Source organism: Pristis pectinata, chromosome 9 (assembly GCF_009764475.1).
Source record: "Pristis pectinata isolate sPriPec2 chromosome 9, sPriPec2.1.pri, whole genome shotgun sequence".
NCBI classification, from domain to species: Eukaryota; Metazoa; Chordata; class Chondrichthyes; order Rhinopristiformes; family Pristidae; genus Pristis; species Pristis pectinata.
In genome coordinates, this window is record NC_067413.1 from 67,660,965 (window position 1) to 67,676,970 (window position 16,006).

A 16,006-nucleotide genomic window follows, 5' to 3' on the forward strand; every position below is an offset into this window, starting at 1 on the left:
ATATGGTAAGCTAATCTGGAAGGTTAGATCATAGAACATAGAAGATAAAACATTACAGCACAGCACAGGTCCTTCGGCCCACAATGTTGTGCCGACATTTTATCCTGCTGTAAGATCTATCTAACCTTTCCCTCCGACATAGCGCCCCATTTCTCTATCATTCATGTGTCTAAGACTCTCTTAAATGTCCCTAATGTATCTGCCCCCACCACCTCTGCTGGCAGTGCGTTCCAAGCACCCACCACTCTCTGTGTAAAAAACTTACCCCTGACATCCCCCTTATATCTTCCTCCAATCACCTTAAAATTATGACCCTTCGTGTTAGCCATTGTCACCCTGGGAAAAAGTCTCTGACTGTCCCCTCAATCTATGCCTCTTATCATCTTGTACACCTCTATCAAGTCATCCTTCATCCTCCTTCTCTCTAAAGAGAAAAGCCATAGCTCACTCAGTCTATCCTCAGAAGACATGCTCTCCAATCCAGGCAACATCCTGGTAAATCTCCTCTGCACCCTCTCTAAAGCTTCCACATCATATGGGATCTAAGGTAAGCTAGCCAACTGGTGACAAAATTGGCTTAGTGGAAGGAGTCAGAGGGTGGTAGTAAAGGGCTATTTTTCAGATTGGAGGCTTGTGACCAGTGGTTTTTTTGCAGGGATCAGTGCTGGGTCCACTGTTGTTTGTCATCTATATTAACAATTTGGATGACAATGTTGTTAACATGGTTAGTAAGTTTGCAGATGACACCAAAATTGCTGATATAGTGGACAGTGAAGAAGGTTATCTAGGATTACAACAGGATCTAGATGAACAAGGGAAGAGGACCAAGGAATGGCAGATGGAATTTAACTCAGAAAAGTGTAAGACGTTGTATTTTTGTTCAGGGCAGGACTTGCACAGTAAATGGTGGGGCCCTAGAAAGTGCTGTAGCACAGTGAGACCTAAAGGTACAGGTTCCCTGAAAGTGGGAAGACAGGTAGACAAGACTTTATTCCAAGCATCTATTAGAGTCAACTTTCCCTAGATCCTCCTTGCCAATCACACCATTCCCAAAGGATTGATTCCTTTCGTAAAGATTGCAGATGCTGGAATCTGGAGAACTAAGCAAACTGTTGGAGGATTTTAGTAGGTCGAGCAGCATCTGTGGGGGGAAAAGGAATAGTCAATGTTTTGGGTCAAGATCCTGAATCAGGACAGGTTAGTTAAACATCAACTATTCCTTTCCCTCCACAAATGCTGCTCGACCCATTTAATTCCTCCAGCAGTTTGTTTTTTTTAATTCCTTTCCTACCCTGGCAATGAAGTTACCCAGGCCAATCAGTTTGTCTTCCTCCGAGAAGCAGGGTAGGATTTTCTCAGGGCCAAAGTAGAAGGGTTGAGGTATCTGCTGATAACTGCAGAAACTAAGTTCCATGTTAGAGTGAGATGGCAGGTACCAAAATACTCAGTGATCTATCAGTGGGAATTGCTGAGATGCCAGACTAGCTCATTCTTGACAGCAAAGACCACCCCGAGAAGACAAGGATTCCTCTTCCGACTTTCTCTTCCAGATAAAGGTGGAGCCACTTCTTTAGTTTTTAAGATGGGTGCCTCCTGCCTGTCGTGCCTCCCTTGGGTAAGTAGTGTTCATGTCAAAGCATCTGAATTTCCAGGTTACAAAGTGGGGCAATGTTCAAGTGTATTGCCGTAGGGGTTGCCCATAAAGGTTGTGATGTTCCTGGGCTTGAACTTCACAATAAGATACAGGAGTTGCAGGTGTATGACTTCCTTCAACACAGGGTAGCTGTAGCATACCAGCATCCATATGGGCTTGACAGAATGAGGCTTTGGCCCAGTCCAAGAGGCCCCAGGACGAACTCAGACCAGTTCTGCTGCATACACATTAACAGAGTCTTTCGCCAAAGAAAATGCTTCGAATAAAGTTTTGTCATAAACAAGACTCTGTCTCATCAGAATGTCAAGCATAAGTGAGCAAATACACACTCACACCAAGACATGGGGCCAAAACAGGGAGGGAGCAATAGGGGGTAGAAGGAGTGGGAGTTGGAAAGAGGGGTGGGGAGTAGGGTTGGGGGACTGTGGGAGGAGGTTAGGGGTTAAGGGGAATACTGAAGGAGAGTAGGTTCAGGGTCAGGGAGGACCAAGGGGAAGGGGAATCAAGGGGTGGATGGGTGTGGAGCAAGGAAGTGGGCATGGGAATCTGTGTCTGTACTAGAAAGTTTAAAAATAGCTTGCGAGGCAGACACACTGTGAGCATAATGATTATGCAGGTTTCTCATGCAGCGCTCTGCTGAATTCATCAACAATTAGCATCTCGGTATCTCCACATGAGGGAGCTAAAGAATAACATTCAAAAATTGCATGGCGTATGAAAAACAAGCACAAATACTGTAGATCGAATAAAACAGGAATATTTAAAACATATATCAGCCTATCTGAAAAAAGTAAAGTATTTCCCGTTGTTGGTTAGTCGTTAGAAATTGAATGAAAAGGGAGCCCCTTTTAATAATTTTCACAGGAAGTAGGTATTGCTGCCAAGGCCCACATTTATGACCTATACCAACATGTCCTTGAATGGAACGGTTTGCTCTGCCTATTTCAGAGACAAATTAAGCGTCAAGCAGATTACAGTGAGTCTGGAGTCACATAGAGACCAAAGTATGTAAGGGAATAGATTTTCTTCCCTGAATTATATCAGTTAATCCTGATGGATTTTTACAGCATTATTGTTACTAGTACTAACTTTTTATTCCACATTATTTTTTTCAACTGAATTTAAATTCCACATTGCTTTGGTGGAAGTTAAATTTTTAAATCTCTGGATTATTGATCCAGTCTCCCGAGTCAATAGTCCTCTTTGTCTCCACTTCCCCAGTGTTAACTCTCAGCAAAATGAAGGGGGTAGGAAAACAAGAGGTAATCGTGAAGTAGTCATGAATCCTAACTCATGTCACAGGGAAACAATTTGACAGGCTTTTTTTTTTACAGATGTTAAAGTGGTAAAAATTATCAACTCAGTGAGATAATGAAAAGGCTACAAAAAGTATATGATTATGAAAACAGCTACATATAAGGTTTTACCTCAAGGTTATTATGTTGAAATAAGAAAATTAGGGAAAAGCCTATCCAACCACTTAAAGCTCTGTAACCAATTCTTCCAGTAGCCAATATACTTGGAGCTCCACAATATTTGTCTGTAATCTGCCTAAACTTTTGACAGCATTCAAGTAAACTTCTGGCTGAAATATATCTACATTGAATTTATTTTCATTACAATATTTATTTTCTGATTACTCCTCCAAGGTCATTGGTTTACAAACTGAAGGGGAAGTGCCCTGGGTGGAGAAGCAATGATGATATTAGAAGAGGGGTGTCAAGTGAATTTAACAATTAATTATTGTCTGTAATTAGTGTGGAGAACAGGAGCACTAAGAAAGAACAAGTCTCACTGAAAAGGTCAGAAATCACAGTCTCAGTTACTTTGAAGTAAAAATCCGTACATTTAATAATTTATTCATCTCACTAAAGTCCTCCTTTATACACTTTCTCGGTGATAGGAGTCTGAGCTACAATAATTTTCGTGGCTTTTCACATACATTTGGTGCCATTTTTTCCTCTCTGAGCTGTCCTTCATTTGGGCAGCACAGTAGCACAGCTGGTAGAGCTGCTGCCTTGCCGTGCCAGAGACCCAGGTTCAACTCTGACCTCGGGTGCTGTCTGCATGGGGTTTGCACGTTCTCGTTGTAACCGCATGGGTTTCCTTCAGGTGCTCTGGTTTCTTCCCACATCTCAAAGAGCCATTTTGTGCTGCTTTGTTGGCAATGTTCCAGTGGGAGGTAATAAAAGGCTCAGAGCAATTGTGTCTTACTGAAGAAGCAGCAGCACCTCCTACATCATGACAGTGAAGTGAGCTGCCTGCTCAAACAGCAAGAACAGCCATTGCTTTGCTGAGAGCTCAAATATAAATATTAGTCATTAAGTAATTTAATATTTGGAACCTTTCAGCAACATGCAGCTGAAAAACAAACAGTTAAAAACCCGTAAACTTGTTTTTTTTCCTCATGTGCGGAACTATTATATTAATATTTACACCCATATTTAAAACTTGTCTTTGCAGACTTTGGGCCCACAGTGGATATATTTGGATATTCTTCATGGTTTAATATTAAATAATGGTACTTACAGCCGGCAAAGCAAAGAATGACACTCCTACAAGAGCAAACGTTGCAGCTAACAGACGACCTGCCCAAGTCTTTGGAGTCTTGTCACCATAGCCAATTGTAGTCAGGGTAATCTACACAAAAGAAAAATAAAGTCACACATTATGGATTAAAACGAGCTGCTAGACGAACTCAGTGGATCAGGCGGCATCAGTGGAGCAAAATGGATAGTCGATGTTTTGGGTCGAGACCCTTTATCTGGACAGAAAGAGTGGAGGGGAGATAGCCAGTATAAAGAGGCGAGGGGGAGGGGGAGGGGGAGGGGGAGTGCAAGAGCTGGCAAGTGATAGGTGGATCCAGGTGAGGAGGAGTTGATTGGCAGATAGAGTCAGGTAGGCAAAGCAATAGAGGTTGGATGATGATAGGTGGAGGCAACAAAAGGCTGCAGATTATGGAATCTGATAAGAAAGAAAGGTGAAGAGGAAACTAATAATGGAGGTAGCATGGGAAGATGGGAACAGTGGGGGGTGGGGTTCCAGTGGGAGGAGTGTGTGGGTGATAGGCAGATGGAATAGATGGGGGAGGGGAAAGAAACTGGGAAATTGGGGTCAGGGGATGGCTTGGAAAAAAGGGTGTGTGACAGAGGGGGAGCAGGTTACCTGAATATGAAGTGCTGCTGCTCTTCCGGTTTGCGTTTGGTGACCACTTTGCCGAGCACTTGCATTGTGCCCACCACAGGCATCTGGAGCTCCTGGCTGCCAGCCATTTTAATTCCCCTTCCGATTCCCACACTGACCTGCCTGTCCTCAGCCTTCTCCACCGCCAGGGTGAAGCCAAACACAAACTGGAAGAACAGCACCTCATATTCTGCCTAGGTAATCTACAACCCAATGGTATGAACACTGGAGTTCCCCATTTCAGTTACCCTGGTCCCCTCTGATCCCCCCCCCCCCTCTCTCTCTCTAATCTACCCAGGCCCTCTCACACACACCCTTATTTCCAAGCCACCATCCACCTCCCATCTCCCAATATATTTCTGGGTATCTCTCTGCTATTCTTTTAGTCCAGATGAAAGGCCTTGACCCAAAATGTGACCTGTCCAATTCCCTCTCCAGATGCTGCCTGACCCGTTGAGTTTCTCCAGCAGCTCATTTTTTTGCTCCAGATTCCAGCATCTGCAGTCTATTTTGTGTCTCACACATTATGGATTGTAATTGAGCTACCTAAAACACTTGCAGCTAGAGTGAGAATGAAAGCTGCATATACCAGAAATAAAGATCAGTAAATGCAGGGATTGCCCATTTACTACATTAACAAAAAAAACCACGTGGCTTAATGTTCTGGGCTGTATCTGTTCCACTAGAATCCTGCTGGTTGTAAATCCTAAAATGATGATATCAGGCACTGTTGCTATGAATTTCAGATCAAATGGTTTAACTGTTTGCTTACTGCCTTCAATTCTCTGGGAATCTCAGAAACATTTGTGAGAAACATCTATCAGACAGCTCACAAGGGTCTGATTTTACCACCGATCCACTTTACAGAGCTGTGATCACTAACTCCTGTACATGCTCAGTGTAAGCCATTAGACAATATAGGTTCCATTTCCAATCCTCACCCTGGGCTGGGACCCGAGCACAGAGAGCTGGTGGTTGGGTGGCTGCAGATGGCTTCAAGCCCTGCAGATTATAGAGGCCAAGACAGGTCAGAGTTCCTGGTCCTCACTTCTATTCTGGAATTTCTGCTATATACTCTAAGAGAATTGAAAACAATTGACACAAGGACCATACTGAAAATAAGGAGAGATTTCTTCTCACATGGGGTTGTTTAGGTCCAGAAATGTGACATAAATGATTTGATATCAGGCCCCTCAATAACTTTTATAAGTCAGTTCATGGACAGTTCATCAAAAATGGACAGTTTGTCAAAAAACTGGAATGGGCACAACTAGCTGGATTGCTTTCTCTTGTCTTATGAAGTTCTCTAAAAGAATATTAAAGTCATTCAAAGGCACTCACATTCCAAGCTTTGCTGACTCTGGGCACAGAATGGAACCAATGCCTGATATCATCATTTTAGGATTTATAACCAGCAGGATTCCTTGGTTAGCCCAGGAATATCACCAGACATGCTGTTAGACATCTGGCACGTGAGGGCAGTGCTTGCTCTTATGGATTGTCCTTTACAAGCTCAGCCATTTTAAAAAAGTTCCAAGCAACTAAATTCTAGAACCACAAGTAAGCCTCAAGCCTTTTCCTCCACTTAATTAGTATATGGCTGATCTGAATTTCAACTCTATTTACCTTTTCTCCACAGCCAATCCCCACACCTAACAAAAAATGATCCATTTCACTTCTGAGATTTTCACTAGAACTGGACTCAATATCTATTAGAAGGGAAATTCCAGATTTCCACTACCTATTATGTGAAGAATTGCTTTCTGACATCTCTCTTGAATGGGCTTACTGTACTATTAAGGATTTTCCCCTTGTTGTGGACTCACACAGCAGAGTAAATGGTTTCTTTCCACCTTAACCTCATCAAGTTCTTCGATTGTCTTCAACACCTTGATTATATCTGTCCTTAATCTTCCTTAATTCATGGAAGACAATGTAGATTTATTATTTATCCTCATGATGTAATCCTTCTGATCCCAGTTACATTCTAGTGCAACCTGAATCTGAACTGCACCAAAACCCAATAAACTCTCCCTTAGCACAGTTCCCAGGACTGAATATAGTACTCCACATGCAGTCTTATTTGAGCTTTACTCAAATGTAGCACAACTTCTAATCCTTCCTATTCCACACCCCTTGAAATAATGTTGAGATTCTGTTGATCTATTCAATATTTTTGTACATAGATGGTAACATCGATAGAATTCCTAGCTCTTTTTCCTAGTTGCTTGGAATATATATAGGTTGAAGATTTGCCCTTGGTTACATGTGTTAAGAACAAGGCATTATGTGCCACAATATTACAAGTTTCGTAGTAACTTTATCCTTTTCCAACTCTCTTAGATTCAGTGAATGAATTCCATATTCCATCTACCCAATCCAAGCACAAGGCTAACATTTATTACTCATCCCGAACTGCCTTTGAGCTGAGTCTTTATTAAGCAACTTCTGAAGGCAGCTTAGGGTTGACATATTACTCTGTAGCTGGAGTCACATGAGGACCAGGCTGGATGATATTCTAAAGGACATTAGTGAACTTGAAGGGTTTTTGCAATAATCTTGTTGTTTCAAGATCACTGTTGCAGGTATTAGTTTTGTAATCTAATTAACTGGATATAAATTCCCAACAGCTGTGATGGGATTTCAACTCAAGGCACTGGATTATTAGTCCAAGCCTCATGTTTACCATTGTTCTGCTACACCATGCCCCGTCACTTAATCTATCAATGTTCTTCTCCCATAACACTTTCTGACATCCAAAATTCTGCAGAACCTGCATTAAAAGGATTACTCATTTTCTCCCTTGTTGAACTAAAACATAAGGAAACAGTGCTGAGTCCGTAAAAGATTTTACTGTGAGCACAGTTGTTCTGTTAGGTTCTCATTACAAGAAACCATGGAAAAGATTTAGAAAGTCTGATGGTATCAGGCCTGAAAGAGAATAATGAAAATTGAATGCTTGCTCCAAAAAATTAAATAATGCATGTTTTTAAGATTATAGGTAAATATGCCAAAGAGAGTATCGTTAGAATATTTTCATTGGTCAGCATGAAAGACATGAATGGATGCTGGGGTGCAATCTTCCTCAAAAGAAATTCAAGGTCAGAGGAACCGGGGCAAAGTTTCCCAGCACGATGTAAATGCTCAGGCAGGGGAGGAAGTCCACAGAAGAAGTGGCCTTTTTTTTCTGTATGACCTAGACAAGCATTGTTGCTCCTCCTGCCCCAATTAAACACTGTCTCTGCTGGGCCCCTTTTTGCCTTGACTGCTCTTTCCAGCAGGTTTTTGCCTTCTGAGTAGCCTGTGCTAGTCCTCTGCTGAGGCCTCCAATAAAAGATCGGGTTGACAATAACATCAAAGGGCAACCTGTACCTTCACGGACAACCTTTCCATCCTCATATCAACACTGTTCACTCCCTTTCAAGTTTTGATCTTATTCTGTTTCCTTTCTCTGAGGCAGAAATTGTACAACTGGGTTCTGGAAAATTGCCTCTATGGTTGATTGACTCAGAACCTATTGTGGATCCTGACACCTTGCAGCTGTCAATCCTGTAAAACTGAACTACCTTGGTATTAAAATCACTGGCTCATAAATGTTGACAAACACACAGACTTATTTGGCAGATTTTTTTTCTCCAATGTGGTTGCTGCTGGGATGTGGCTTAATTCACTTTGTACTATCTATACTCAGAAGATCTCCATAATGGTGAATAACGATTAACACCAACCGCCCACCCCACTACCCCAAGTAATTTAACCAGACTTTACCCATCCACCCCCCCCCCCCCCCCCCCCCCGCATCTTATGTGCACTGGAATTTTGGAGTAGCAATTGGAAGGAAATAGCTGTGCTCAGATACAATGGAAGTGGTTATAATCCAAGTCCCCCGTTTTATTTATTTCTGAATTTTCATTTACTAGTACCCAGGTGTGAAACAATTCAGATGAGATTCTGGATCGCCCACTCTCCTTTGCTTGCTGCCAGTGATAGATGGAAGGCCTATCCATGATCAGACATGGGACAGAATGCTGCAGCAGTTATCACTGACCTCCCAAACAATGCATCATTTTGGATTATGAAGGTCAAATGAAATTGTTTGGTAATCCAGATATATACTGGATCTCAATTTTGTGAATTCAAATGATTCTTTTTATAATTTCTCCTCAATATTTTGCCAGTAGCATTTTGTGAAAGGCTACAACTGAGTAGCTTTTTAAAAAAAAAGTACATTGAGGTAATGATTGAACCATGTTAATTCAAGTGCTACCCAAATACCTGGGGAGCTCCTCCATGGAGCCAAGCCTGAGCAACGAGGAGAGCAAAGTAAATTATAATACTCATGTCACAATGAAGTCTGAATGTGGTGTAAAATACAAGATTGATATAATCATAGAATTGTGCAGCACAGAAATGGGTCTTTTGACCCACTTTGCCTATGCCAACTGCAATGCTTATCTACCCTAGTCCCACTTGCCTGCATTAGGCTGTATCCCTCTGTGCCTTTCATATCCAAGTACCTGTCAAAATGTCCAAATGCCTTTTAATTATTGTAACTGTATCTGCCTCCACCACCTCCTCTGGCAGCTTGTTCCAGATATTCATCACCCTCTGTGCAAAAAACTTATCGGTCAGATCTCTTTTAAATTTCTCCCCTTTCACCTTAAACTTGTGCCCTCTCGTTCTAGACCACCCTGCCCTAGGAAGAAGATTCTGACTATATATTCTATCTATGCCCCTTATGAACCTCTATAAAGCCATCCTTCAGCCTCCCATATTCCAGCAAGAATAAACTGCAGCTGTGCATTCCAGGCAACATCCAGGTGAATCTCTTCTGCACTATCTCTATTGCTACCACATCTGTCCTGTAGTATGGCAACCAGAACTGTACACAATACTCCAAGTGCAGTCTAACCCATATTTTGCACAGTTACAACAAGACTAATGTAATAAAAAGTCTCCTTTACATAATTCTTTCCAGATCTGAAAGTTAATGTTTTAATTAACTGAAATGCAAATGAAATGCTGAGGGAGGTCCCAAAAAAACTGAAATACTGCAGATGCTGGAAATCAGAAATAAAAACAGATAATATATTTCCAACATTTTCTGTTGCTGTTACTTGAAAACTAGTGATTGGTTACCATAGAACATTTTGCAGACAGGAAAGAAAAGTCCTTCAATCTCAGAGAGGCCCAAGTATTTTCTGACTGTCCTAACTGAACAGCATCAGCGATAGCACTTACCAAACCCCACCACAGTGCATCTGCATAGGTATTGAAGTCTTGAGTACTGTTTCTGGCATTATCATCTTTTTCAACCAGGTAAACGAGAAAGGAGGCCAGAATGAGTGATAGAAATCCGATATACCAGGCAGTGATGAGTTCCTAATAAACATAGAAAAGATCTATTAGTGCTTTCCAAGCGGATAAACACACACAAGACCACAATTGCACCCTCAAGGAATGATCGCCCCACCAAGCCCTTGTGTCAAAATCCCACACACTGCCCATGATGTCCCAGTTGGCCAAATCCTACACCATCTACCCAGCGCTGACCTCACTACTGCCATCACCAGCCCCATTTTCTGAACACGCCAGTGAGGCTAAAGTGATGAATATAAATCAAGTACGGGACCAATGTGTCTTCTTTAATCTATACAGTTGAGTTCATAGTGCAACTCTACCAGGGCCAAGTTTTTGTGAAGTTTTTGTGGCATATTAACAGCAGCAAATAAAGGGAAGGCAGATATAACCAGAGTGACCATTTTGGGAGCGGCCATTGTGTGAGTGGCCAGTGTTAGAGTGGGGAGCTGAGACTTTGGCTCAAGAGGCTTCGGTGAGAAGGGGTGAGAAGAGGCGAAGGTAAGCGGTAGTGATAGGGGATTCCATAGTAAGGGGGGCAGACAGCAGATTCTGTGGACGTGAAAGTGACAACTGGATGGTATGGTCAGGGACATCTCAGATCAGGTCCACAGCATTCTGAATGGGGAGGGTGAATAGCCAGAGGTTGTGGTACATATTGGTACCAATGACATAGGTAGGAAAAGAGATGAGGTCCTGAAGAGGGAATATAGGGAGTTAGGTAGGAAGCTGAAAAGCAGGACCTCAAGGGTAGTAATCTTTGGACTGCTGCCTGTGCCACACGCCATTGAGGGTAAGAATAGGATGATTTGGCAGATGAATGCGTGGCTGAGGAGTTGGTGCAGAGGGCAGGGTTTCAGATTTGTTGATCATTAGGATCTTTTCTGGGGAAGGTACAATCTGAACAAAAGGGGCGGATTGCACCTGAACTGGAGGGGGACCAATATATTTGCAGGCAGGTTTGCTAGAATTGTTAGGGAGGGTTTAAACTAGTTTGGCAGGGGGATGGAAACCAGAGTGATAGGTCAAAGGTTGGTTCATTTACTGTACAAGTAGATGCAGAGTGTAGAAGGACTGTGAGGAAGGATAGGCATTTGAAAGAGCAAAATTGCAGTCAGTTGGATGGGTTGAAGTGTGTCTACTTTAATGTGAGAAGTTATCAGGAACAAGGGTGAAGAACTTAGAGCATGGGTAAGTACGTGGAACTATGACGTGGTGGCCATTACAGAGACTTGGCTGTCACAAGGCCAGGAATGGCTGCTGGATATTCCGGGGTTTAGCTGTTTCAAAAGGGACAGGGACGGAGGTAAAAGAAGTGGGGAGAGGCTTTGCTGATCAGGGACAGTGTCACAGCTGTAGATAGGGAGGATGTCCAGGAGGGATCATCTACTGAGTCATTGTGGGTGGAAGTCAGAAACAGGAAGGGCGCAATCACTCTATTGGGAGTATTCTACAGATCCCCCAATGGCAGCAGAGACACTGAGGAGCAGTTCGGGAGGCAGATTTTGGAGAGGTGCAAAAATAGCAAGGTTGTTGTCATGGATGATTTCAACTTTCCTAATATTGATAGGCACCTCCTTAATGTAAAGGGGATAGATGGGGCAGAGTTTGTTAGGTGTGTCCAGGAACGATTCCTGACACAGTATGTGGACAGGCCAACCAGAGGAGAGGCCATACTGGACCTGGTACTAGGCAATGAGCCTGATCAGGTTTCCGATCTCTTGATGGGAGAGCATTTTGGAGATGGTGATCATAATTCCTTGACCTTTACCATAGCCTTGGAGAGGGCTAGGAGCAGACGATATGGGAATTTAATTGGGGGAGGCGGAATTATGATGCCATTAGGCAGGAATTTGGGAGCATAAATTGGAAACAGATGTTCTTGGGGAAGTGCACAACAGAAATGTGGAGGTTGTTTAAGAAGTACTTGCATGGGGTTCTGGAAAGGTTTGTCCTACTGAGGCAGAGTAAGGATGGTAGAGTGAAGGAACCGTGGTTTACACAAGATGTAGAATATCTTGTCAAGATGAAGAAAGAAGCTTACCTGAGGTTTAGAAAGCATGGATCAGACAGGGCTCTGGAGAGTTACAAGGTAGCCAGGAAGGAGCTTAAGAATGGACTTAGGAGAGCTAGAAGAGGGCATGAGAAGTCCTTGGCGAGTAGGATCAAGGAAAACCCCAAGGCGTTCTACACGTGTGTGAAGAATAAGAGGCTGACTAGAGTGACTGTAGGACCAACCAGGGATAAAAGAGGAAACATGTGCATGGAGTAGGAAGAGGTAGGCGAGGTCCTTAATGAATACTTTGCTTCATTATTCATCAGTGAGAGACATGATGTTTGTGAGGATGGCGTACGACAGGCTGATACGCTAGGGCATGATGACATGAGGAAAGAGGATATGCTAGAACTTTTGAAAAATGTAAGGATAGATAAGTCACTGGGGCTGGACGGGATATATCCAAGGTTATTACGGGAAGCGAGGGAAGAGATTGCTGCACCTTTGGCGATGATCTTTGTGTCCACACTGGCCACAGAAGTAATGCCAGATGATTGGAGGGTGGCAAATGTTGTTCCTTTGTTTAAGAAAGGGAGTAAGGATAACCCTGGAAATTACAGACCAGTGAGTCTTACTTCAGTGTTGGGCAAATTACTGGAGAAGATTCTTAGAGACAGGATTTATGAGCATTTGGAGAAGCATAGGCTGATTAGGGACAGTCAGCATGGCTTTGTGAGGGGCAATGCCTCATGAGCCTGACTGATTTCTTTGAGGATGTGACAAAGCATATTGATGAAGGTAGAGCAGTGGATGTGGTGTACATGGATTTTAGTAAGGTGTTTGATAAGGTTCCTCATGGAAAGCTCATTCAGAAAGTCAGGAGGCATGGAATCCAGGGAAACTTGTGTGTGTGGATTCAGAATTGGCTCGCTCATAGGTGGTGGTAGATGGAGCGTATTCTGCCTGGAGGTCGGTGACCAGTGGTGTTCCGCAGGGATCTGTTCTGGGACCCCTGCTCTTTGTGAGTTTTGTAAATGACTTGGATGAGGATGTGGAAGGTTGGGTCAGTAAGTCTGCTGATGATACAAAGGTTGGTGGTGTTGTGGATAGTGTAGAAGGTTTCTGCAGATTACAACAAGATATTGATAGAATGCAGATCTGGGCTGAGAAGTGGCAGATGGAGTTCAACCCAGAAAAATGTGAAGTGATACACTTCGGGAGACCAAATTTGAAGGCAGAATACAAGGTTAATGGCAGGACTCTTAGTGGTGTGATGGAACAGAGGGATCTTGGGTCCACGTCCTCAAGGTTGCCATGCAGATCGATAGGGTTGCTAAGAAGGCGTACGGTGTGTTGGCCTTCATTAGCCGTGGTATTGAGTTCAAGAGCCGCGAGATAATGTTGCAGCTCTAGAACTCCGGTTAGACCACATTTGTGTTCAGTTCTAGTCGCCTCATTATTAGTAAGGGTGCAGAGGAGATTTACCAGGATGTTGCCTGGATTGGAGAGCATGTCTTATGAAGATAGGTTGAGTGAACTCGGGCTTTTCTCTTTGGAGAGGAGGAGGATGAGAGGTGACTTGATAGAGGTGCACAAGATGATAAGAGGCATAAATCGAGTGGACAGTCAGAGACTTTTTCCCAGTGCAACAATGGCTAACATGAGGGGACATAATTTTGAGGTGATTGGAGGAAGATATAACGGGGATGTCACAGGTAAGTTTTTTACACAGAAAGTGATGGGTGCATGGAACACACTGCCAGCAGAGGTTGTGGGGGCATATACATTAGGGACATTTAAGAGACTCTTAGATAGCCACATGAGTGATAGCAAAATGGGGGTTATGTGGGTTGGAAGGGTTAGATAGATCTTAGAGCAGGATAAAATGTTGGCACGATATTGTGGGCCTAAGGGCCTGTACTGTGCTGTAATATTCTATGTTCTGTATACTAGCCCGAGTTATATAAGGGGTCAGGGCCCAGGTCATGAGTAAGTTACTGGTCCAGCTGCCTGAGTTCTGAACAACTGATCCAAAGACATGAGCTTGAATCCCACCATGGGAACTGGGGAATTTAAATTCAAGTCACCAAATAAATTTGAATTTATTTTAGAAAGAATCTAAACTTCATAACAGCATTCACAAATCCACTGGGTTATTTTTAAAAGCCATCTGATTCTTACCTGTTTTGGCTTGTAAGTGACTCTATGTGGTTGACTTTTAACTGCCCCTTTAGTTCAGGGGCTCCATGAATGGATGATAAAAGCTGACAATACCAGTGATCTCCACATTCCATGAGTGGATACGTTAAAACAAATATTGGTTGGCTTCATAAAGGGATACATTACTTCTTGTTGCTTTGGCCCTTGACTTTGGTAAGTTCCCGGAGCTAAACCTAAGCTCACCATACCTGACCAATCATGGCTTAGCTCCAGAAATTGTATGGGTTTGCTCTAGCAGCATCTCACTGAATGTTTGGCTTGATCAGCTTTGGACACATTTGTTCCCCTTTGTCCTGGAATCCTAAATGAACATCATACATTTTCTTAGTTTAAGGGGTCTCTGAAGGGATCAGGTTCTTCTTCTTTATAAAGCGTATCTTCAACACTTCTGGATTTTCCTCAAAGCTCAGATCTGTCTACTGAAGAACGTATTACATAGAACTCATCCCATTTCCATGTGTCCCTGATCCTCTGATTTTGAACCATTCATGAAAGCTATCCTAATTTTGGATGAAAATTTCCATACCATTTTTGCAAATAACTTTTAAGTTCATCAATTTTTGGCATGCTACAGGACAAAATGTTTCCTATTATCATAAGAAATGACGACTTCTGATATTCCATTCCATAAACTATAGAATCCTGCTTGGTCTATACTCAGCAAGTGGGGATAGTTTGTTAGGTGCTAACATTCCGTTTTCCCAGAAAATACCAAGCATAATTTCTCTCCATTTGTATCCTCTGTTAGTCCTGCATCACATGACAATCTGAGATGATTTTATGATGAATGAAAACCAGCTGCTATAATTGGATCCATTAAAAATGCAGTAAACATAAATAGTGCCAAGTATTAAATCAGAATCTGGTTCACCGATTTAACTTTATTTTGTTTCTGAAAGGACTTCCTTACCTTGCTGTGTGAACAAATTGCGGAACCTAAAAGTTTCCATGTGCCTCCTCTTCGGTCCATCCGCAACATGCGGAGTATTTGTAGAAAACGCAAGCTTCGTAGGGATGTCGCCACAATGTTCTGCAAAGTCCCCACCGCAACAATCACCACAGAACCAATCAAGACGATGATATCTGGAGAGATATAAGGAAAATACTTTAGTGTGAGAAATACCTTTGGTCAAATCCAAGAAAAATCAAACATTTAGGAAGAGCTTGAGTCAGGTTTTTCAAAGGGCGGCTCTCTATCAATGTGGCACCCTCACCAGAATGGGAAGGTTGTGCATTTATGTCCCATCAAAACTCAGCCGACATTCCAGCACAGTGTCGATGGGCTGCTGCTCTGTTGGATGTGTTGTCTTTCAACCGAAGTGTAAAATTACAACCCTCTCAAAAGGACATAAAAGGTCCTATGGTACAATCTCATGTCTAGACCTGCATCTATCCCTCAGGTAACAACATGTCATTGTTTTGTGTGGGAGTATTAGTGTGCACCATTTTGTTTCTGGTTTTCCTACAGTGCCACAGTGACAACACTTCAAATGTAATAATTGGCTGGAATGGTCTTGGAGTAATTCTATGGCTGTGAAAGGCACAATGTAAAGGGAACTCCTCATTCTTTCTATCTTTGTTGTGCTGGTGCTACA

At 42.7% G+C, this 16,006-nt stretch overlaps 1 protein-coding gene across 2 annotated transcripts in view; it reads right to left on the bottom strand.

Moving 5' to 3' along the window:
* kcnq3 (potassium voltage-gated channel, KQT-like subfamily, member 3) overlaps positions 1–16,006 on the bottom strand; it is a 304,277-nt gene that overhangs the window by 77,040 nt on the left and 211,231 nt on the right. For both annotated transcript variants that reach the window (XM_052023991.1, XM_052023990.1), the window contains 3 exons: positions 15,322–15,494; positions 10,079–10,219; positions 4,184–4,294 (listed from right to left, as the gene is read on the bottom strand). In XM_052023991.1, coding sequence (XP_051879951.1) covers positions 4,184–4,294; positions 10,079–10,219; positions 15,322–15,494 — 425 coding nt within the window. The remainder of the gene's footprint in view (positions 1–4,183; positions 4,295–10,078; positions 10,220–15,321; positions 15,495–16,006) is intronic.